Below are 25,033 nucleotides of genomic sequence, written 5' to 3'. Positions count from 1 at the left end.
TCTTCATACACTTTTCTGCAACATCCACACTGACAAACAAGATATGGGTGACCAGGCAAAGCACACAAAGACCTCCAACAGTCAGTTATATCCACGGAAGTTCAGTACCAGTGAGGACTCACCCAACGCCTCATTTAGTTCAAGACAGGTAGGTACAAAAAAAAAAAAAAAAAAAAAAAAAATCACACTTGTTTCTGGTATGGTTTTAAAATTAATCTTTAGTATGTTATTCTCAGGAGACCCCTGCATTGCAAAGGATGTAAAAACTACTGTTACACTGGAAGTGCTCAATTCTGGGATTCACTCATCTGAACAGCTCAGTTAACCCAAATTTGCTGACACCAGCATCACAAAACCTTGCATGCCTAGCAGATGCAATGGAAATACATGTTTTTGTGCTTTTATAAACAAATACTACTACACCATGGAGAGGAAAAAAAACACCCCACAGGAGCATACCTGTAGAATATCCACTTGTAGTAACCACACAGGCATAAATGCAAGCGTGACCAACTAAAACATAAGGGCCTCATGATTTTGCATTTGCTAGATTCCATTGCAGCTGAAATTTTCAGAGAAGGAAATGGATCAACAAAGAGAAGGAAGGCTCAAACTCAGGTGCTGGAAGTCAAGCACAAAATCTTAAGATGAAATACTGGGCAACTGTAAACAGCTAGGAAGAAACTTAGCAAGCTATGCAGGTACCCATTGTTATCTAAATTAGAGCATCTGATTTCACTTACCATTATTTATAGGTTTTGATTTAACTGATCTGCCCAATATCAAAATAGGTACCTTTATCAGGAAAGCCTGTCGGTGAGGGGAAGGTTTACCACCAGACTACCAGGATGCACTTCAGGAGAGGACAAGTCACAGAAAGCACAAGCTGGGCATACAACCTGTCGATTAGAATAAGCTAGATAATAAAGTTGAAACAGTACTCATTTTGATCCCTTCTGTCTGCTGCAGTGCAGAGCAAGGTAACTCAAGCACCTGGATAAATGAGAGGTGCCGACAGAGCGTGAGGAAGCACCGGTCTGCAAAAAAATCCACTTCTCAACATCAGAGGCTTTTCCCGTTACGACAGGTCTGCACTGGATCCTGCTGATGCAGCCCTGTGAATCACGAATACGAGAGGTTTTACTAGCAGAGGCCCTTGACCTCAGCAGGATTACACCAACTGCACTTTTTCGGTGAATTTTCTTTGCTCACAGGGCTACTAGGGTTACTTGTTTCAGGGTTAGCAGGCCATCCCCTCAGCCGGGAACTGCTAGCACATCTGCCAAAATCTTTTTCCAGGCTCCTTGGGGCACAGTTCAAGCCAATCAAAACACGCACAAAAGTAATAAAACTGAAAAAAACTATTCCCTTGCTGCTGTGGGCTCCAGCAATCCAAAGGTCTTTCACTCTACTACAGCCCCAGCAACTGAAGTCAAGCCCTGCCCAGCAAAGTCGTTCTGGCTGTTACTGACATCACTTGGCCCTTTTCCACGCACATCTGAGACGCGCACCATGCTGGCAGGCTGGGGACCTTCAACCTAAACAGGATGTTTCTGCCCAGTTTCAAGGGAACTAAGGACAGCTTTGCCCCTACAAAATTTGGTTCTTAGCTACAAGCATGTCCTTCTACCGATACCACCGCGCCAACTGCAGTTAAACCACTCCGCTGTGTCAGCTGAAGTTAGGGTGCTATCAGTGCCCACACGGATATTTTTATTTTGACTTTGCACAAACCACTTCCCAGAATGTGAAAGATAAAAGCACTGGGAAGAAAAAAGGGATGGAGGGAGAGTTACATCAAAATAAAACATTAATGTTGGAATTTGTATTGCTGTAGCTACAACCTTCGTAGTCACAATTTGGCTTACAGCTTTCTTCAGACATGCCTCCGGTGTTCAGCAGTTATTCCAAAGGAGGTACTTGTATTTGGCAGCAGCTGTCATTTCAGCAGAGCATCAAAGAAAGAGCTCCATTTCCCTCAAAGGTGAAGATCCTCCACAAAGGATCAATAACACAGGCACACGTTTATCTACCTGATCTGGTGAGAAAGACAAGCTCACTTCCAAACAGCGGTGCCAAAATGTGAGTTCGGACACAAAGCCTCGCCAAGCTGGCGATCTGAAAGACATTTTGAAGCAGCAGAGAGGCATCTCCCCACAGCACAGCACTACAGGCACATGCTTTGCGTGGGATACTGACCTCGGGGAATGGAGATTTCACAGTTCGAGCTACTGAGGCATGCTACACAGCAACCTGCTGTCGAGGGAAGATGCAGGACAGGCTCCCGAAACACAAGGGAGTTTTAAATGTTTGCAAGCCATTGCCATCTCTGGTTCAAGATCACAAAAGATAACACTCCTGAGGCAAGTTCAAGCAAGCGTTCTCCACAACCGCTGCTGGATTGTTCCGCGAAGCAGCATGTTCAGATCAGCAACCAGCAACTGCTTATTTCCAATGGGAAGAGACTCTTGGGAGTACAGATTCTGGCTACTCCGGCAGCCACGCTCAACAAGGTGTGCTCACATCAGATATGCAACTTTCACCCTGGCAGGATGCTCAACCCCACCAAGCTCAGGCTCAATCCAACCCGCAGGGAAGGCAACAGGAGTCTCTGGCTAAACCCAACACGTAAACGTGGAAAGGCAGCACAAGTACTGCCCAGGGAATTGTGTGGCACGTACGGCTGCTAAACTTACAGGGAGCTGTAAAGTTCCTCTCAGCTTGTAATGGGGTGTATTTGTTAGTATTTCTCATTAAGAAAAATGCTTACACTCCCATAATGATAGTCCTGTTTCTGGCTACTTGCAATAAGAAAAGCTGCAATATCTCTCAAGCAGAATGTAAAAACAAAAAGCACGGTCTGGGGTCAGTTTGGGTATTTTTTTTTCTTCTTGACACACAGACCTGTTCTCAAACATGAAGCAACAAGTGAAAGACAGGCCATTTAATATCAAATTTCTAGTCCCAGAAACTAGATTTTCAATGAGCTGAGAGACCAAAACTCAGACACTTACCACTACCATGTAGTTCAAAACACTTGAAACAGATTAAAGATCTCTTAAAAGAAAGCTCAAACTCCATTTGTACTCCAACAGCAAGAGCTGGCTTTTCTTCCAAGCCTCTTCACAAACCTGTTGTTCAGTAATGAGCTTTCAAAACGATGTCTAATAGTAAAATTCATTGCTGCCTTTATACTCCTCTCATTATCCAGGCCTCTTGCTGTGCTTGTTCCTTTTAATGGATGGAGCAAGTATTAGCTTGATTTCCTACCACACATCAAGTTTTCAGCTGAGCTTAGCAATATACATCTCTAACAACTGATAAGATCTCTATTAATTTACTATTAAATGCTACAGCTTTTATTTTCAGCTTGCATCTGACAGACAGTGAGAGCATACCTTAATTTCCTGACATGCTGTAACTTCTGCAAGCAGACGCGACTGATAAGAGGAATTTAAATCAAGGCCAAAATTCAGTTATCATCAAAGAAGTGAAATGAATATATCCATTTGCATCCATATGTAGAGGACAAAAAAGAAAATTCAGAAAGAAGAACCCCAGGAACACTGCAGTTGATGCTTAACAAAAGAAAGTTTTAATACCTGAAGTTAGCAATACCACGTTTTGATGAGAAAATTAAATCACAGCACATGCCTTTTCAAAACATGGCTTGTTGAGAAAGTAAAGAAAAAAAAATCAGTTAAAAAATAATTTCATTGCTACGTCTCTCAGATTATATTCCTGAGACCTTACACATTCAGACAGGGATAGCCAGGTCAGATGTCACGTGAAGCAGCATACAAGAAAACGTGGCAGGAAGCTTGAAGCGGTGCTGACAGGTCATAGAAGCCACACCACTCCAGGTGACTCCAAAGTCAGCAGACATGGCAGGACAACGCTGCCAGATGCTTTGCTGTTGGCAAGTCTGTGCTAACATAGACACTAAATGTTTTTCAATTGGTAGACTGGCAATTTTTTTTCTCTAACAGAAATGCAGATCACTTCTTAAGCTGCACAACTAGAAACTAGCGGACAGTATTCACAAACTCATTTCTGCCTCAGTCACCAAGTATCCTGCGGTGCCCTGGGCTGAAGGCAACAGCCAGAACCTGACATCTACATAACTGCTGGGAAAAGTTAAAATGAGCTACAGCTCACCCTACCCGACTGCAACACAGGGAGACACCAGCTCAAACCTTCCATGAGTTTTCCAGCTGACCTGGCATTACAAGTTCCTCACTGCTGCCCTTTGCTTTTACTGGGCTGCGGGGTACAATGGTGTAACAAATGGCTGAGGATCCGCACGTGCTACTGCTCTGCAGTAAACAGAGCAGCGGTGGCTGATGCACACATTTACTTGTATTAAGGATGTATTTTTAAGCTCAGATCTTTTTGAAGAGTGACAAAGGGTCACCACAACCATTTTCAGAATTCCTCCATACTGCGAGGACAAGTCCGAGCCTATCAGTACCAATCAACCTCATTCTAAATAAACATTAACAGCTCCCACAAAATTCTTTTATTGAAATTAACTGTGGGGCTGGGGATAAGTGGGGTTTGTTTGCTGCAGTAATGTGTGAAGACAAAGCCATACGCTCGACCTGTTACATAAAGTGCTGGAGTCAGCGGGACCCAAGGTTCTACTTAACCACCGACTCGCTGTCTGACCTTGAAGAAGTCCATCAGCTCGTCATAAATCTGTTGGCCCAGCTGTGAAAGGGGATGAAAGCAGGACTTCCCTGCAAAATGCATGCTGCGTCTAGTTTGGCCTTTTGTTAAATAAATACAACGCCCCCTCAAAACAAAACTGAGGACCTAAACAATGTGGGTTTTTTCTATATACAAAGCACTTTGTGCAGCACAAAAATGGAGTACTTTACCAAGTGGGAGGGAAGTAGATGTAAATATTTACACATGTACTGCAAAGAGCTGTTACTTACTCTAGGGACGTGTATGCTGGTAGCTGTATAATGCAAGAACTGCATCAGCACACCGGGGGTGCCTTTGCTAGACAAACATAATGCTCTGGTCTCCAGAAAGCATGCACTGCACTAAGAAAGGTCAAGAAAAAATCTGACATTAGGGGGACAGCTCCTGCCAGACTGGAAACTAAATTAGCTTCAACCAATACAGAGATTCAACAAAGTGCTCAGACCTTAATTATAGGAGTAGATGAAACTACTAGGTTAGCATCCAGATTTTTTCCCCTCCCTGCTTTTCCACGATCTCTCAAACTCTTCCAAAAGGCAAGTGTATTTTGGACTGGTAAGTAAGCCTGGAAGTATAGAGGGGAGAGCTATTTCTCCTTATGCAACTTGTGCTCAATTACCTCTTACACCTCCCCAGAAGAAAAGTTCATGCAAAGATTGGGATGAGAAGGGCCACCTCAGCCAGTAACTCGTCTACTCCAGCTGTATCCTGGTGCAAATGCAGGTCCTGCTACTTTACATTCCTCCCTACCTGAGCTCCTAAGGAGGCTACAGGACACTGTTTTCAGACTGACACGTCTACTACAGTATTTAGATCTGTGACACACTTGTGCAAATGCAAATTTAAAATGGATTTTAAATCTGTGCTACACAGAGGAATGATGTTGACTAGATTCCCTTTCACGTGGCAAAATCTGGTTCCATTAACTCATGGGTAACAACAACTCAAGACTGCAACTAAAAAGTGATGCAAAAAATCTGGAACGAGGTTCCAAAAGCTTCCTTATAAGTTAATTTCATCTTCCATTATAAATCTGTCCATTCAGAAACTTCTCAAGAAAAAAAGAAGTGCTGGCTTTTTTCCGTTACTATCACTTCAAAGGGAGCTTGTTTTACAAGCGTCTCTGTGGTAATGTTTGCCCCTGGTTTGCTAATTGGTTGCCCATTTCTAATCAGCCATTTCTTTCCATTTTCATACAGAAACAGAGGAAGCATTGCTTGTCACTGCAACCCCGAACCACATCTGATAAGCTGCTTACTATTTACGTAATGTCCACACTGAAACTGATAACTGTATCACGTTGCACACAGGTTAAAAGCCATGAAGAAATGCCATGACTTGAGAGCAGCTTCAGCAATTCTGAATCTCTGTGGTATCTGAATCTTCGTCTACTTTGAGCTGCCTAGTCTGCTCTAAGGACATCAGGTACAGTAAACAGTTTGTTCAGCTTTTAGAGAGTCAGGTTTAAGGATTTCATATTCAAACAGCACTGACTCAAGCAGCGATGTTCCAGGACTTTTCAAAGTGCGACTGCGGAACTTATCAATACCATAAGGTGAACACTGTGCTACCTAACCCTGTTTTCTTTAGCTGAGGCCTGGGGTTTTGCTTTAATCTAGCATCAACGTGACATTATAACTGAAAAATCAAGCTTTTGCTTAGAAAACTTCTGTAGACTACTTCTGTCCAGGATTTCTTCTACAGAAATGGACACACATGTGATGCAGAGTAAACACATTTTGAGTCCAGTATTTTTGGGAAGCAGTACATGTGTACATAGGTCTGAGCACCTACACACACATTTCCCCACCTCATCACCTACACAGCATAGGTACACATGACTCAGTACTTTCCAGCAGAGCTGTATCACCTTATCAGAAGCATTAAGGTACTGCATTGCATTGCAACAGCTCTGCTCGTTTCTGAAAGCATTTAAACAAATACATTTGATATGTATGCTGTAGGCATGCTTGGAATTAACAGGTATCAGCAACTGATTCAGAGTAACTGAATGTGCATGGCAGTGTCTGGTCTGATCTGTTGACACCATCATATAGCTGGAACACACGGCAAGCATTTTAAAAATGGCCAGAGAAGCAACCCAGAAGAAAACCGAGGGTGATGCTTAAGAAAATGTGGACCCCTAGCAGCTTTATGCTTCTTGGCCTCCCCTTCGCCTTCTGCACAGCCTTTGCTGGACACAGCCCCTGCCCATATCAAGGGTTTTGTTCACATGCAAACTTGGTGCAGCAGTCACATTCTCCTTAGAAGTACACGCTGGACTTACGAAGACTTTGTCACGCTTCTGTTGCTTTCCTGCTCATGCAGAAATACTGCTCCCTCTTCCCTCCCACCGAGGACATGTGAAAAACATTAACATAACTCAAATGCCTAGCAGACCTTGAAGTATCCTTGTCAGAATTTTACATTTCCTGGGCAAATCCTGTGGTGACATAGACCTTGTGTAATTGCTTACAAACCAATGATGATGCACGGATAATGCCAACAAAGCCTGGCCATCAGATTTCAATGTATATTAAATGCCTGCCTGAAAGCAGCATTAATAATGGAAGAGACTTTATTATTTACCCTAATTAGAACTCCTTGCTGATGCTAGTGAAAAGATGCACTTTCAAAAGAGAAATAATCAGCAGTAAAAGACATATCATAATTTTCATTGCAGGCTTGTGGCACTTCCAGCTATTAAGGTTGCTCCCTTCCCAAATCCGTTTTCAATAGCTTACAATTCTGCTACATGTGGAAAGCCTCAGACGAAGCATTCAATAGCAGGTACGCATCTTACAAACTATGCATATATTTTCAAATCAGCGTATTTTATCACAATAAGCAAAACAGGATTTTTGTCTCATTCAGGCCTACAGCAATTCTAGTGATGCGATACGTGAACACTCTACCAGACCATTCTTTGGAAAGCATAAGTTTAATTTTTAAAGGGAATGAACTGTTTCCAAGCGGGAAGATTTTATCTTTCCTGCTAAAGTAATCAGTTCGACAAAGTTATAAATCACTGGAGAAAAGCCCCACAGTGAGTGTTCGGTAGAGCCTCAGACACTTAGCAGCTAAACACCTCGGGAAAGCCTGCCCGCCCTTGGTGTGCTCCAGCTGCTGCTGGGCGAGACCTCCCCGTGCTTCCCCCGGCAGTTCGCAACGCCGCTGCCTGCGTTAACCTGAAGCAAAGCACGCGAGAGGAGGACAAGAAGACGACCTGACCCTTGTGCTCCTTGTGAGCTGAAGGAAGCCTGATGAGGTTTTCTGCTTTGCTGAGGCTTGCAGGGAGGTGCGCCCCAACTGCCCTGCCTCTGGCAGGGGCTGGGATGGGCCCTGGCTGCCAGGCCCTGCCATCATCCACCCGGGGAGCCACCACGCTCCCAGCCCCAGGCAGCCACCAGCTCCTCTGACAGGCTGCACGCCCACGCTTGTGTCAGAGAGAAAAAGAGATGGTAGCAGGAGCTAGGCTGCAAGGCCGAATGAGCAGGGATGCTTTACAGAAAGTGAAGTTGAAACAGAAGCTTGGAGAGACCAAACAAGTAGGAGCCCATGCATGGAAAACAGGACGAAGTGAGGTAGGAGGCATCCAAAAAAAAAGCAGGAAAAAACCCCCACCAACTCAAAACAAAAGGAAGGATTATTAGGGTGCTTTGAACAAGCAGCCTTTACTTCCACTCTCATACATGCTTGTCCCTGTAACCTTACAACACGCAGAAGTTGCTCAGAGCCAGCTAATGCTGCTTCCCCCGGCACAGGACCCTCTCATCTCCCATGTGTGCCACGACCACCTGACCATAGGGGCTGGATGCTGCTTTTTGTACCGTGGGCAGTGCGGAAAGAGGTCCTGCAGCTTTTCCTAACTGTCCAGGGTTTCATTTCATAACATTGTGTTTTTTCCAGATACATTTTTTGCCTGTCCTCAGTTAAGTCAGCTTGGATAGATAAATCTCCTTAAATCATCTCTCAGCTCCATCATGTGTATGCTAAACAGGAACTGCCTTGTTTTACAGAATAAAGTGTGCTGGATGAGGAAGAGGCACATGACCTACGTTAACATTTTCTTCCTCTGGTTTAGTGATCATAAAAGCACCACTATGAAAGAGCACTTAATGTTCCTTTTGCAACTCATATTGAAAGAGTTTATTATCACACTGCAGAAATGCTTTAGGGGAAATCTCACTCCGATAACCTACACATGAGAAAGCTTGACACTTTCAAACACTGACTTGCTTTGAAATGCTCAAGAACACAAGCATCACGCAGCTTCTGAAGATGCAACAACACATTTTATCCCCAGGGAAGCTCCTGTATTCCTTGCTGAAAGAACCTGAGGTTCTGCAAGAAGTATTGCTTCTTTCAAGTGGACAGTATTTCGGACATCAAGCTTGAAAGTAACCTGGCATCAGAACTCCAATCTGACTGCACAGATTTAGTTTGTAAAGTAAGTTAACTCGTGTGGTGAAGCATATCTGGGGACGCAGAGAATCCTCACGGTTTCTGTATTTCTCAAGCACACAGAGGTAATATGAACCTCAAGAACAATTCGAGTGACCACAGGGGAAAGATCAAATGAGCTTGCCATCTACAGAACTGGCACCACACGGTCAAAGCCACTGCTGCCTTCCCCAGGGGCACTGCCAGCCGACGCTGTCCACACACCCTACGCATTGATCGCCTCCACCTTGTGATACCTGCTGATGGGATGTGGGTTGGGACCACCAGCACACCTAACACTGCACTCTGCACACCCATTGACGGCTACATTTTTTAAACTTCTCAGTTTATTTGAAAGAGTAACCTAAAAGGAATGTTCACGGCTCGTGCCCTAAGCCCAGCCCTCTGTCCCCGACAGAGCAGTGGGGCAGGAGTGGGACGTGGCTCTGCCAAACAGGGGCTCCGGCCTGGCAGTATGTCACGGAGAGAGAAGGTAGCCTCTTCTCACGACTCTCAATACTTTTTAAATGGTTGCTGGCACATGTGCTAGCATTCTATTACAAGCCCTCATTGTGTAAAATCCCATCCAGAATTACTCAGTCATTTCTTTGCCTTTTTAATTTAAAAAATAAATAATAAATAAATCTATAATAATAAAAAAAAAATCAGAGCACGCTATACTATTTGGGTTCAACTCTTATGGGTTAAACTCATAAGTTCACACACAAGTTGATGCAAGTCTTCTTCAAGTAAAAATCTCTGCCCAACCACTATTTATCTGCACTGTGAAGTACAAAATCTCACCAGAGCAAAACTGAGGAGTATCCTGGCAGATAATTGCGCTTAAGCTAAACCACGTGTTCTTAAAAACACTGGCAACACTGAACAATGAGACCAGCCCCACATCCAAGGGAATTTAGAAACAAGGAAACAACTGAAGTGACAAGCTCACTTGTCACAATGCTACAGATTCATCGTCATCGTCGTTTTTTGGCACAATGCAGTGAGAATTCTTTCCCATGTTTTGTGAACAGCTGAACTGTGTTCCCTTACAAAAGAAATTAATATGGCTGCCTGTGTACATCTGCTTGACCCTTAAAACAAAAGCAGTTTTGCTATCTTTAGGACAAGTACAATAAAAGCACCAAAAAAGCACAGATGGTTTGGATTTTCTTTGCAGAAAGCAAGAGAGAAGACTGGCACCTCAACTGTTTACGCAGCCACGACCCACTGCGTGGCCACAGCAAACCAAGGTGGGATGCAGTAAATTCCTCTTTGTCACCATCTCTGATACAGAGTGCTCTCAGTCAGGTCTTATAAAGCAACTCTCTGCCGAGACATAAATGCTTTTGTTCATATAGATTTAATTTATATTGTTAGTAAAACACTTAACAACAGCCACACTAATGCCAAACAAATTAATTTCGGTAAAGCTAAAGCAAACACTGCCGTTATGTTTAGGAAACACAGAACAAAACCCTTGAAAACCCAACATTAAAGGAATTATTTATGGTCATTGCTCAGCCCTCCTGCCCCCATCGTTTGTGTATTAGAAATCTCTAGACTGCTCACTTGCAAACTCCCGGACTTCTGACAAAAAGTGGCTACGCACTGGTAGCCAGAAAGTTCATTTTGCAGGATTAATACAGTCAACTTGGTCTGGCAGTCAGGGGTAGGTTTGGTTTGGGTTTATTTTCTTTGTTTGTTTTTTTTTTAAAAAAAAAAACCAAAACATTTCAACCTTATTTTAAAATATCTCACTCCAGAATTAAAACTTTCCCCTTCCTGGAATTAATCAAACTGATAGTCGTTTTGGCAGAAAGGCAAGTAACAGGAAGAAAGTAAGGACAGCACATGTGCAGCGTATCCAAGCAGTACTTCATAACCTGCTCTGTACTTTTTTATGTAATAAATACAGAGTCGTTCAGGCAAAAACACACACCCAAAGAGGCTCTTCCCTATTACCCTTTAGCAAGTATTCAGAGAATAGCAGTCATGTAAAAATACTGCCATAAAGCAGATAAAAAGGGAAGCTGAATTAGCTCCTGAATTGGGGAAAAAAAAAGAAAAAAAAAGAGTTTTCTGCTAAATATATTGCTTCCTTTAGCATTACGAAATGTCTTTTTAATATTTCTGTGCTATAGAAAGTAATATTTTTTTAAATTTAAATGATTGTTCAGAATTAATGATTTTTCCAGTTAGCAAGTACTTTAAAAAAAAAAAAAAGATGGCATGTCAGAAAAAAAAATTGTTCGATTTATGAGCACTTTCACTTGAACCAGTGATAAAGCATCATACTTACAAGTAACATTCGGGGTTCTGAAGCAGCATTTCCATTAAGGGAAATGTTTGCTGCGAGGCCCTGCGGTTGCATTAAATCCTTACTGGGCGTGGGGAGCCCTTTGTGCACTGCAGTTACGCTCCATTAAATGCTTCACAGGAGGGACAGGACGACGCAGCTCGGTGGGCTTGCAGGACACATGTGGGCTTGCAGGACACGCACGGCCTCTGCAGCTTCTCTGGGTTCATGGAAATCTCTTTCTAAAGAGCACAGGATGGAGAAAGCAGGGGTGCACAGCTCTCCCTCCTTGCGACCCCTTCCAGGTGATGACCCTCGGGCTGGGGTACCAAACATCGCCACTCCAATCTGGACTGCCTTGCCTCTGGGGCTGGGCCTGGGACAGCGGGCCTGGGCCCTGCGAGGTTGAGGAGGAGGCCTGTCTGCTCCCGGCGGATGCTCCCGGCGCCCGGCTCGCATCTGTCACAAGCTCTGTTTATTGGCGTGTCAACAGATGCTTGCAGCGAGAGTCGCTGAACTCTGACATCCTGCATAAAGATGTAAACACTTTTCCACAGAAGATAAATCCCGAGTACTAAAAGGCGCTCCAGCTAACTTCTGGCCCTCCCTAACCCCACACCATCCCCCAAACCCCAAATTCCCATACACATCCTTTAAAAAGACAGTGATAAAAAAGACCCAGAACATTCAAAAAATCCCTAAGAAGCCAACATACAAATAGCCACAACACCAAACTTTAAGTATACTAGAAATAATCAGGAGAATTATTACAAGGAAGCCAAATATAACTAACTGCAGAATAAAGTGAACTTTACAGTGTTTAGACAGATGGAATCCGATTTCCTGATGTAAAGCCACTGAATTTGGCATTGACCCGGAGCCCCAAAGGCAGGGGATCTGCTGCTTGAAGCACGCATGAGCTGCCCAACGGCTGGAGTCGGTAGTCACAACTCTTCGTAAGCACCATTAAATTAAAAAGCACGGAAGTCTTAATAAATAAAGTCTGCAGAAAGAGATGGATTCATTGAACGCTAAAAGCAGCCAAGACCAAAGCCCACTGCATATATTTGTGTATTTTCTTAAGAGGCTGTATATACAAGGGAGCACACAAAGGGCTTCTTTAAAATGCTCCCTTGTAAGGGTGTATTTCAAGGGTAATAGATATTGAATTCAGGGAAATGTCCAAATAACCACTGTTTGGAAATATTGTTGAGTCTTCACATGGAAGACCTAGAAGTGAGCACAACGCTTTTCAACGATAACTAAGAAAATCCTTGTCCAGAAGGATTTACTTCTCCGATGCCTGATCCTATGAACCGATGCAGCCAAACACAGCATTTACTGATAAACAGTCCTACTGACTTCAATAACTTAAGCCAAGTAACTTCAGTGGTGTTATTCATGCCCTGTGAATATGAACGGAAGACTCTTGTTTAAAAGGACTCCTCACAGTTGCGAAGGCTAGCACAAGGGAGTCCCAAACGAGGGTGAGAAAGGACACAAGGCAAAGAAAAGACTCCTTATGAAAAGTGCTTAACCATTTGCCTGCAGGTTTCAGATTTTTTTTTTTTTTAATTTTTAAACCAAAAATGAGGAAAACATGAACTCTCCTGGTATAACCACATGGTAACTCCAAGAGAGTCCTACTGCTAACTCAAAAATCAAACAAAAGGAACCTCCCCCAAACCAAGCAAAAACTAAAAACCAAACCTCAAAGAAATCCCAAGTCTAACTTTTCTGAATGAGGTCACGATGAGAAACTCTCCCAGCCTTCAAACCAGAAGGAAAAAAAGGTGAAAACCTCCACGGAAAACATACTTGAGCTGTGTTTAACAAGGAACATCTGTAGCCTTCCCATTTTTGAGATGCAGAAATGCCCCAGAAGAGCCACATTAAGTTAAACACACAGGAAAAAATACTTTTGTTGCTGACTAAACCATTTACAAGTGCCTCTGATTTGAAGCTAAGGATACTGAGCAGCACTCTGTTTGCTGACATAACACCATGCCGTGAAGGACTTCTTTGTAAAGAAAGTTCACAGAAAGCTGGTTTAACTGACAAAGTCTTTACTGGTGAAATGCGACATCTGTTTTTAAAGAGCCTGCATTTTTGGGATATTATTGCTCAGCTGCTTCTATTTATAATGTACTTCATTTAAAAGTTCCCCTCCATCAACTAAGCAGGTATGCAATTAAGTATCCTGAAATTTCAGTATCAGACTCTGGACAGTTTGCAGCAACCAGTTCAACTCTTACTTCTTCCCTTATGAGTTTCTTCAGAAATTCAGATTTCCTCTACACACACGTTATGTCTTACATTTATAGAGTGTTTCCCTTGCAAGCGAATGGGCATTATTAAAAATGTGTGCTCTTAGGTGCTGTCTTGAAAGTCTCCAACACTCACCAGCTTAAACACAGTGCTACTTACACAAACTACCATGACTACATAAAAAAAAAAAAAACAAACCACCAAAAAAAACCAAACCAAAACATGAAAAAGGGGAACCTTGACAATACATTTCTTGGCATTATTTTTATATGTATTGGATGTACAAATGGAAGAAAAAGTAGATTCTCATGGCTCTTCTAAAAGATTTCTGACACCTCAAGCTTTTTCTATTTGATATCTGTGCTTTCACTAGGGACAGGTTCAAGTGTGTCTGTACAAGGTAAGAGCACAATGCAAGGGGAAAACCTTGTATTTCATCTGAATTAAGGTAAAGTTCACATTATTTGGAAAAGAAAAGGAAAGAAACCAGAAAGAGGTTTTTTTCCTCAATCGAACCACTGATACTCTACTGAGCGTATGCAAGTAAGTCATTTCAAACAAAGCATACAGTGACAGCAGGACTTTTAGCATTTTATTTAAACATTCACTTGAGTACTTTATAAGGTCACACAACATCATTTAAATTTATAGAATATGGCGATGAGGAAATGTCTGCTTTACTGTAAATAAAGCCCTTAAGGAAGAAATAATTTTAACCCTAAAAACAGAGGTAGCAAAAATACCCTCAAATGTGAAAAAAAGATGGAGTAACGGTAATGTCATCTTTTTTTATATATATGTATGTCTGTACACACAATTCTGAGTATTTATATACTGCACTGACATACTTTATATGTATATTCACAGACATGGTTTTTCCAAAACATCAGGCACAGAGTCCTTCATCAACTCTGTGCACACTAATGAAACAAAACCCAAAACAACCAGCAAAGGAGTACAGCATCTTCTCTTCTGGAAACCATCTTGGAGGTGCTTGTAAAGAGAAAAACATTTACAATATGCATTGTCTGCTCATTGCAGCCTCTTGAGTCTGCAATTGCAGACCCTTCGTCTTGAAGGCCAGCCTGCAGAAAGCTTTTGAGAGGCACTCCAGAGCCAGCTGCAGCCCAACACCATGGACATGTGCTGAGAGGGATGTTACACCTTTCATCTCCCACTCCTTTATCGTGGGCCGAGGTGGTGAAACATGGCCCCGATGGACTCTTCCCCTCCCTATATTTAATGAGGCTTTCATCTACCCCCCTACAGTGCCATGCTTTTCTTTTTTTTCATAACGAGTTAAGACTGTCTCATAGCTCAGGGAAACCCAAACCCACAACCTGAGATTCCCTTTTTTAGTATACTGTATCATATGTTATCAGATATTCCATGCAGCCTATGAAATCAGCTACTTTTACAACCATCTCATGCAGAGGATGACAACAGCAGAATAAGGAAAACCACAATTGTCTTTAACAATAATTAACTAATGAACTGCTTAATTGAAAGTCAGACAACACAAGAATACTCAAGGAGCAATTACATCATCACCATGTGATTATCACAAAGGGATTCAATACCTGATATGCAACTTGTTAAACTAGTGAAAGGTTATGGGCATATGCTCACAAGAGAGTTGGCATTGGGTAGGATTCCGTACAACCAACACCCCTTCAGCACACAACCGCATGCTTCTGCAGACTTTTGTCATAAATTTATTTCTACCACTCAGAAGAGAAAGAATAAATTAAGAAGTAATGTACTGTGCTATGATATTTCCATTATTCTGCAAACTGACGTTGGCAAAGACTTCAAGTCCAAACTCATAAAAGTAAAACCTAAGCACAACTCCAGCAAACACACCTTCCTCATCCCACTGCCCCATCAATCACGTCTTCAGAAGTCACGCAAAATACTCAGTGGAAAGGCGAAAAGTGCAAAGTCTAGTAGAAGCTACTGAGTCGGAGAAGATGAATAAGGTCTTTGATAAGGTCTCAACACTTTCATCAGTTTGTCATTAGACTTCAACATGAGCTGCAGCTGTCAAAAGGGTCTGGGAATCAATATGCCAGCCACACTTCAAAAATCATCATCACACCATATTTCTGCAACTTCACCCCTTGCTTCCCCTGTCTTGTTCTTCAAAGTGATACACAGCATGGCAGAGATCGCCAAGCCATCAGAGGTAATTGCCAGGCATTATCTTGGTTTCATTTCACCCACTTGCAACCTTCTGCAGCCCGTAGATAACCAAACAGCAAGGGCAGGATGGTCTAAAAGCGCATCAGGGAAAGCAATGGGAGAAGAAAATATTAATTTGCCAAAATCAGCTGGCTTGGTCCTTTTTCACGCAAAGTGCACTCCTGAAAATGTAAGCCTTGGAAAGGATTAAAGTTATCAGAAGCAGTGAATCACTAGTATGCCTTCGGCTGGGCAGCAGCTAGCCCCAACCTGCTGAGGAGACGAATGCCACATCACGGATCTGAAGGCTGCTCCCTACGTCCTTCCCCTTTCGCACCACTTGCTTTTAACACAAGTGAAAGGGTTTTGAAGCTCAAAACACTTCTAAAAGTCAGGTTCCTTATGGCTACTGTCCAATTACAAAATCCTGTGAAAAGTGCAGGCAGCCCCTCCTATAAGCATGTGGGTCACTCCTACTAGGAGCTGGAGAGGGCTCATGTTTAAATGAAAGGCCCAATGCTGGACATGGCCTGGAGCACATGTTAGTGTAACAATACAGATGACAGCCTTCCTACTCTGCAACTCAAATGTAACAGTGATGTCTTAATGTGATGGATTCTTCTTTTTTTTTTCAGCTTCAAAGACCCAGAGGAAACAGTCTTAGCCCTCCATTTCACTGGACCTCAAATTTCAGTACGACAAGTCAAAAAAAACAACCTCCCAAATCTGAGCAACACTAAATGCACAATGTAACATGCAACCCACAGAAAACACACCAGCACATAGAAGGCCTTCTTGTTTCTCTGTGAGAAAGCTTTGCACCCAGTTGCTCTCAGTCTAGATTTGTGGATGCCTTCATACCATGTGTGTCTGGGACACCAGTCCAATATATCTGGTAACTTGGCACAGGTGCAAAGGATCATAGAATCATAGAATGGTTTGGATTGGAAGGGACCTTTAAAGGCCCAATCCCCCTGCAAGAAGCAGGGACATCTCCAACTTGATCAGGTTGCTCAGAGCCTCATCCAACCTGGCCTTGAATGTTTCTAGGGATGGGGCATCTACCATCTCTCTGGGCAACCTGTGCCAGTGTTCCACCACCCTCATTGTAAAAAATGGGAGTGGGAACACAACAGCCATCAGGGAACTGGGCTCCCCAACTACCTCTTCAGATGCTGAGGACAGCAGTGACTTTCACTCATCTCTCTGCCTCCCCATGGATGTAGAACACAACTAAGTTTTGCCACCAGAGACATGACCAGACACAGATGCTTGGATGTGACCTCCTCTCTGTCACCTCATTTCCTTTGCCATACATCAAGGGACTCTGAAGAGAAGGAAGACAGTGTTTTCTCTGCCTCAGACCCTGATTGTTTTACCCCCATTTTTACCCCTCACTGCCGGGACAGTAGCAGTTTAACCTCGAGTAGGTCATATCTTGGTCATCAAAAACCACTCTGCAACTCTGGTTCGTTTCTTGCCTGGAGAAAGGCATGCAAGGAAAGTAGGGGTTCCCTGGCTCTGAAAGACATGCTTTTCAACTATGCTTACCCTGAAAGACATTAAGTGAAGGCAGCAAGAACAGACAGCATGTTCTCCAGTCTACCATGCTTTTCTCAGCCTTGTTCACTACCTGAAGCTACCTTCATTTGCTGCAAATAACTAAGAAAAAAAAAGCAAAACTCAACCTAAAACTGAAATTTCTTCAGGGAAGCTGCAGGAAGCTGGATAAGCTGTAGCCTAATGGAGAGTAGAATAAATAGATAAACAAAAGGTAACTGCATGAGAAAGCAGAGCACTTCCAAGCTGTCAGCAACTGGCAGGGTTAGTCCTGCCTTCTTCTAGGGGTTAAAAAGGAAAAAAAAAAATTAAAAAAAGAGGAGGGAAACAAGATCCACACCAGCCTCCTTCACCAGCTGGCAGGCAGACACTGCCAATGCTGTGCTAATGCAGCAGGCACACTGTGTTTGAGATGGCCAAGGTAGCCCCAGCAGACACCAGGACTCATCTCCATCCCTGCAGGCAGGCAGGAGCCAAGAGTGTCTGGCAGCCAGGAAACATTTAAAATTAAAAAAAAAAAAAAAAAACAAAAAAAAAAAAACACAAAAAAACCACAAAAACCAACACCACAAAAAACCAAAACGACAACAACACCAACAAAAGAAAAGCAATGACAGAGGAATAAAGGTCCCCTTCCTTCACAATCCTCTTGTGACAGGAGCCGGTAGAGCTGCCCTGGTTTTGTTCTGGGAGGTATGCCTTGCTGTCTCCTACTCAATCAGTGCCATGTGCCGACTCCCCTTTCTGTTACTGTAAGGGGAAAAAAACCATGGAGAGGCCACCTGCCTCCAGTAAACTACATAACCACCGACCTGTGTGGAACAAGGCGCTCACACCTGGCAGCACCGCTTCAGCTTTGTTAGACACGATCATAGCAACTGACCGGACTCGCAATGAAAAAAGCTATTAAAACCAAAGTTGTGCATTCAGGTAATACAGAACTAATGTTTTATTCACAAACCTTAGGCTTTTAGTTTCCCCTATGTCCTCCCCACAAGGAGAACAGCTTCTTTTCCACAGAGTGGCAAAAAAGAGAAAACATGGCCCATACCTGACCATAGTCTGTCCTGAATACGATGACTCCTTCCGCACAGGAATGAACAGTACTGGGATAATGCTGATTATTTTCTCGCAGCCAGACCCGAGACCCCTAGAATAAACAAAACTGAGTTACAGATGGCATAACTGAAAGAAGAATTTAACTCCATATTTTTCTCTGGAAATACTTATAAAGTAAAAGAACAGAAAATGAGAGCAAAATCCAAACAAGCAAGTGAAAGAAATAAAATTAAATAATCTCTCAGCAAGTATTTGTTGGTTTCTGCTGGAACAGTAAACATAGGAGAACTACATTGAAGTGCTTTTTTTTTTTAAACAGAAGTTCCTAAATGCCGGCAAGAGCAGCTGGAGCCAATTCTCTGAGTCATGTGCCTCATGTCAGCACACGTAAAATTACAAAGCGGTGTTTGAATTTACACACAGTTTAAAAGATACTCCTCAAAGCTGACTGGCTCCTTACCTGTTTATTTTCAACCTCTGTTAGGCACTCACAGCACTTCCCCCACTATCATCTTTCACCTTTTTTTCTAAACCACTTTGCCCTTTATAAGGTCCTCCTCTCTTGGCTGCACAACAATGCAGAGGATTTAAAAAAACAAAACAAAACAAAACCCACTATTAACAAGCAAGGTTCCAAAGAAATGACATTTGCTTTTTAGAGGCAACAAAGACACTACTGGTGAGACACCTAAGTCAGTCTAGTAAGACAGGGTAAGTGCAGAATATTTTAATCTTTGCCTGGCCGGTAGACTCAGCATCCAGAAAACAGAAATATCCAGCACTGAGAACAAGGGAGGAGGATGTGGGAGGAGGAACTGCAGCTGATGCTGCAGCTGCAGCTAAAGCTGTCTCATTAACGATACCTACTCAAGTTGCTCCAGCGTAGGATAAACCTCACAGCTGGCATGAAAACATTTGAGCAGCAGCACCCCATGGTCTGACCTCCAACCCAGACTATACTCCCTCTCTCTACAAGTGGACAGCAGTATTTTAGTGGTATTTAGAGAACAGAGATTTTTTTTCACCAGAACACTCAAATTCCCTCCTAAAGAAAAAATAAAGGAGTGATAGAAAAGGGTTGGGATATACCCTGATCATGAGAAGGTTGTGACTTTGGGTGTACAATCACTGAAAAAAAAACAATTCAAATAATTAATTCTGCATGCTAGCCATCCATGATGTCCTTGCCTGAATTTCTACACACAGAAACTTGACTTACAGCCTTGTTAACATTGGTGGGGTGCAGGGTCCTAATTGACAATCACAACAAATACAGATTTTTATTTCAATAACATACTTAAGGCAAGTGGCATGTGAGTCTACCACGGACTTCAGCCATGTTACAAGTGGCATATGCTTTACATAATGTTGAATAAACATTATTCTTGTTTCTATGGTGGGAGAACAGCAGCATTGAGACAGAAAATAATGCTCATGGACAATGTAAAAACTCTTGCTGCTTGGTTTCTCTGAATGGTAAGAGCTCAGCTGCACACAGAGGACCACGTAAGAACATCCCTTATTATTTTTTTCTCCTCTCGTCTTTTGACAGACTGCTTTCCCTTTTAAACGCTGCAGATGCCTGCGGAGCTGTTTGCCCTTTTACCTCTGAAACCTCAAGCCAGATGGTTTCCAGGTATACAGCAAGTCCAAGGCAGTTCAAACGCACAGTATGTTGACTCAAAAGCAAAGGGTGAGGGCAGAGGGGAGTGGAGAGCTCTGGCACCCGAGGTGGGCAGAGAGGAGCACGAGACTGGGAAGCAGCGGGGAGAGGACTCTCCAGAAGTGGTGAAAGCAATACAGAGGACTTGAACTTTTAATTTAAAAGCCAATGATAGCAGTGAGGAGATAACACTCATGCCCTTGTGTCGGCATCGGACTTCAGCCGTCAGGAAATCCAGGGCACCACTCTGGTTTTAATCTTCTTGAGCAGCACTAAGACCCTGACACTGACAGGTCCAAGGGCACGAACTCCCTGAGCTTTCCAGAGGAAAGAAGGCTGATGTGAGGGCATTGCTCTTGGACTTCCTCCAGTACCCCCCCCCATCTGAGCCAGCACACAGAAATGTCCTATGTCCCTTAAGTGCAGGTGCAGAAGCGATGACAGCTTTGAAAGTGACATCCTCAGGATTAAGGAGTATCTACCACAACTGCCAGGGCAGGAGACAAAGGGCTCTTTCATAGAATCATAGAATGGTTAGGGTTGGAAGGGACCTTTAAAGACCATCTAGTCCAACCCCCCTGTAAGGAACAGGGACATCTTCAACTAGATCAGGTTGCTCAGAGCCTCAATGTTAATGCAGTTAATAAGGTTGCTCAGAGCCTTTCGCATTAATGCAGTTGCTGCTATCAGCCCACCATCCCCAAGAGCACCTGAGAGTGAAAATTTGAGGCTTGCAGCCACCCGACAGCTCCGGTGGGGCAGTGTGATGCAATGCAGTGCTTGGTCCCCGCTGCCGCCTCGCCACACTTAGTCCACTGCAGTGTGGGTCTAAATCCTGTAAGCCGCGAATGCACAGCACTGTGTAAGAGATCACGTACCCATGCTATACCATGCAATATACTCAGAGCAAGGTGAGCTGAATCTTTTGCCTCAGATTCCTGTATGTCCTCAGCCACCTCACTTCACCTGTGCATCACAGAAGGCTGAGGTTGGCAGGGATGTCTTCAGGTCATCTGGTCTAACCCTCCTGCTCAAACAGGGTCACCTAGAGCTGGTTGCCCAGGATCACATTCAGACAGTTGTTGAGTATCCCCAAGGATGAGAGACTCCACAACCTCTCTGGGCAGTCTGTACTTGTACTTGGTCACCTTCACAGTAAAAAATTTTCCTGATGTTCACGCAGAACCTCCTGTGTTTCAGTTTGTGCCCATTGCCTCTAGGCCTGTCCCTGGGCACCACGGAGAAGATTGTGGCTTCCTCCTCTTTGCACCCTCTGCATTTATGAGATCCCCCTGAGCCTTCTCCAAGCTGAACACTCCCGGCTCTCAGCGTTTCCTCACAGATGAGATGTTCCAGTCCTTTAATCATCTTTGTGGTCCTTCATTGGACTCTCTCCAGTATGTCCATGTCCCTCCTGTACTGGGGAGCCCAGAATACAAGCACTCACCGTTGCTCAGTAGAGGAGAACGATCACCTCCCTCAACCTGCTGGCAACACGTTGTCTAATGCATCCAACAGAAATACCTAGAGAAACCTCTTGAGATGCAGTACTCCTGAGTCCACATAGGACCCCAGAAGAAAGAATCGTCAGCCATGAAAACAACCCCAATCAATCTAAAAATCACTGTTTCATGTTTGAATACTTTGTTGCTATTAGTGGGATCACTCTGGCATAAAACAGAAGGACTACAAGGTTTTCAGCTCATTGAAAATTTTTACTTCACTGGGCTTTTCTGCCTTGATCTAATAACCCCACAGAAGCAAGGCATAGCAAAGCTTCCCCCCACCCAGTAAATAACCATAGTTTTGTTCAAATTCTAACAGATTTAATGACGGTGGCTACAGACACCACCAAGCTCTGGAAACATGATGGCTCAAGGAGTGGAAGAATGTTTGGCCCTGGGCCTCCCAGCACCCAGATAAATGCTTCACCAGCCTCCTGCTGGGCATTAAGTGTCCGTCCTGGTCAGTCTCCACCCCCTCCTCCTCCTAGATGAATTCAATCCATCTAAATGCACACATGAACAGCAAAAAAAAAAAAAAAAAACACAACCCTATTTATCAAAACGCAGTCAAGTTCTCCAAGTGCTTCAGGACAACCAAACCCAGTTGTTCCACTGGTTTATTATTTGCCAGAATTTCTGAGCTCGAATAACATGACGTTTATGCTTTCAAGGGCAATGAAAAGCTTATAAACATTAAGCCACAACAAAATTTGCCAAAACCTCAGCATTCAAAGTAGCCTCTCATAAGGAGGAGAAGGCTTTCCATCTTCAATTTAAATAATTAATTCTGCATATTTTTTTTTTCTGGCGACGAAGGGGAAGAAAAGAGGCCTGCACAGAAGCATTCACTTGGCTGGGAAATAAGCTTTTTAAGCAAGTAGGAAAGGGTTTGATTTAAACAAATGTACATTGTTAGGGGTCAATAGCTGCTATTCAGGGGAGGCTGGAACAATGCAGTTCACAAAGCCCGAGGCATCTGAAATGCAAATACAACGTGTTCCCTGGCAAGGTAGCTCAACAGTACCGTATCTGTCCATGGGCTGGGTGCCCTGCAAGGCCTTCCCCTCTGGGGGAGGGAAAAAACAAAAAGGCCTTGGCAAAAAGATACCTTACAAGCTCTGCAAGTTACAGCCCCCTCCGCTGCCCAGCGAGCTCTGCGGCTTGACTGCAGTTCCTTCGCCATGCGTTAGTTCCAGCAAGTTCTCAAAACTCCTGGCTAGTAGTTTATTTATGGTCCAGATGTGTGATACAGGACCTGTCTGAGGAAGGACTCCACTCAGTGCACACGGTGGCATGAACCTGTTTTTTGGGGAAAAGCCCAGTACCTTGGTTACTCCAGAGCTCCCTGATATGTTGCCTTTCTGTGGTAAGAGGGCAAAGCCATGGGGCACTTACTAAAGCCCAATAGCTTTTACTTTCAAGAAACGAGGTTGTTGAATACTTGGAGTAGTGTTTGCAGAAGAAGGACCATATGCCATCATTTCCACAGCACATAAATTTCTCCTAGCTCAAAAGGGAAAGGAAACAGCTTTGCAAATCTCACAGCTGCAAGACCACCTGGAGAAGTCCCTAGTCCTTCTAACCTCGCAGATTTTACTGCTGAAAATGCAACCATTAACTCTTACCTCCTCTGTATTCTGCTCTTGGAGATGATAAAAATCCATTCTTTTTTACTTTCTATTAGATGTATATGCTGGAAATCACAAAATTAGCTAAGACATTTATCTGAACTAAGTAAAATAGTGGGATATTTGTTACAAAACTGTAATTAAAAAAAAGCTGCAATTAAAAGCTGCATACAGGTTATACACAGAATAAAATAACTGCCTGCACATGAATTACATTTTTATCTAAACTGTATACATCTCTGTACATATGAAAAAGCACATATTGTGTAGTAACTGTGTTCTCATCCAAGTCAAAATGCTGCTCTTTCACATGTTATAAAGTAAAATTCTGTTGACCATCAAAGCTGTTGATTCAAAGCAGTTGAAACTGCTTTAAATTAAGGGCAATGAACCTGGGTTATGCTGCCTATGCATTCAAAAAGCATTCTGCTATTAGGGCTTGGCAAAGCAAAAGGAACAACAGTCAATATGTATTTAGAGAACCTTTTGTTTATGCACCTCGGTAGCTTGGCTCCAGATAGAAAGTTCGAGGGACAGGAAGAGATGTTATTAACTAGGTCAAGCTGGACATAGTTTCTTAATGAAAAAGATAACTAAAACCACATTTATCTTCATTCCTTCTCTGTACTAATTCACACACTGATCACAAGGAGGGCCATAGAAAGAAAGAAGCTATCCAGACAAAAATACAAGTTTGCTAATTTCATATGAATAAACACTTTTACTTCTGAAAACTCACCCCTCATTGTTAGCTTAGGATTACTGAAAATGCTTCAGTTTAGGTACCCCACAACCTTCACATGCCAAGTGGATGCTTGGCCAGACTACTTGGGGGCAAACTCATTAAATCCACTGGAAGCTGGAGATCCCTTGCTGACTTCAACTCAAAAATGACATGTTCAACCTCTTAAGCAGAAAACCAGCCCTGTTCTTCCCTACCTAAGTCCAGGGAAACAAACAAGTAATAATGATCATTTGCCTGACGTATGACTCTCTAATTCAGAGTATTGATCTAGATCCCCTCCTTTGCAGTGCCTGGCGTTCCCGGTGCAGTTTTCCTGTGCTCACTGACAAAAGGCTTCTGCAACAGCTGTATGTCAGCGGTGGCTGAAATACCAAAATCACTACAAAAGTCTGCATACGCTACCACCACACAACCTTTGAAAGGGAAATAAATTAATATTCTAGAAACCACTCCAACACAGTGCCAGTTACGGGCTCCATTTCTCTCCATACAGCCTACCTCCCCTCTGCCAATAGTCACAAAACCAGCAGTTTTCCTCCGGGGATGGTGAGATGTTAAGGAACAGATGGAGTTACTGAGGATGACTAGTTGAACCCTAAGTCTCTGTAGATAGTGAGAGAAAGCACAGCTTTGGAAGGTATGTCAGCATGTAATCTAAATTTCAGTACCTTAAAGTCGACTTCATGAACTGATTACGTGCTAGAATCTAGGCACATACTTAATCCAGTTGAATGGGGTAAAATTAATTTTCAAAACACTTGAGGCATTCATCACCGTTTCCTCAGAGAGCAGAGGAGTAAACCAGTAACACCTTTCTCTCAACAAATTTAGTTCTGCCTCCTGAACAATACTGCTTTGCTTTACTGTTTTAAAGCAGAACAAAGCCACGAAGATGTTTCCATGGGATATAAGGTCAGTTTAGGGGGGTTAGTTTCCTGCAGAACAAAATCTCCTTGAGAATGAGATGTTTCT

The 25,033-nt window shown here is 43.2% G+C and overlaps 1 protein-coding gene across 1 annotated transcript in view; it reads right to left on the bottom strand.

Moving 5' to 3' along the window:
- The window catches only part of MYO10 (myosin X), a 163,518-nt gene that overhangs the window by 111,652 nt on the left and 26,833 nt on the right, over nt 1-25,033 (bottom strand). The window contains exon 2 of the mRNA XM_086740352.1: nt 18,513-18,611. Coding sequence (XP_086596478.1) covers nt 18,513-18,611 — 99 coding nt within the window. The remainder of the gene's footprint in view (nt 1-18,512; nt 18,612-25,033) is intronic.

Source organism: Chlamydotis macqueenii, chromosome 2 (assembly GCF_036417535.1).
Source record: "Chlamydotis macqueenii isolate bChlMac1 chromosome 2, bChlMac1.mat, whole genome shotgun sequence".
NCBI lineage: Eukaryota > Metazoa > Chordata > Aves > Otidiformes > Otididae > Chlamydotis > Chlamydotis macqueenii.
This window is presented reverse-complemented; position numbering and strand designations above follow the sequence as displayed.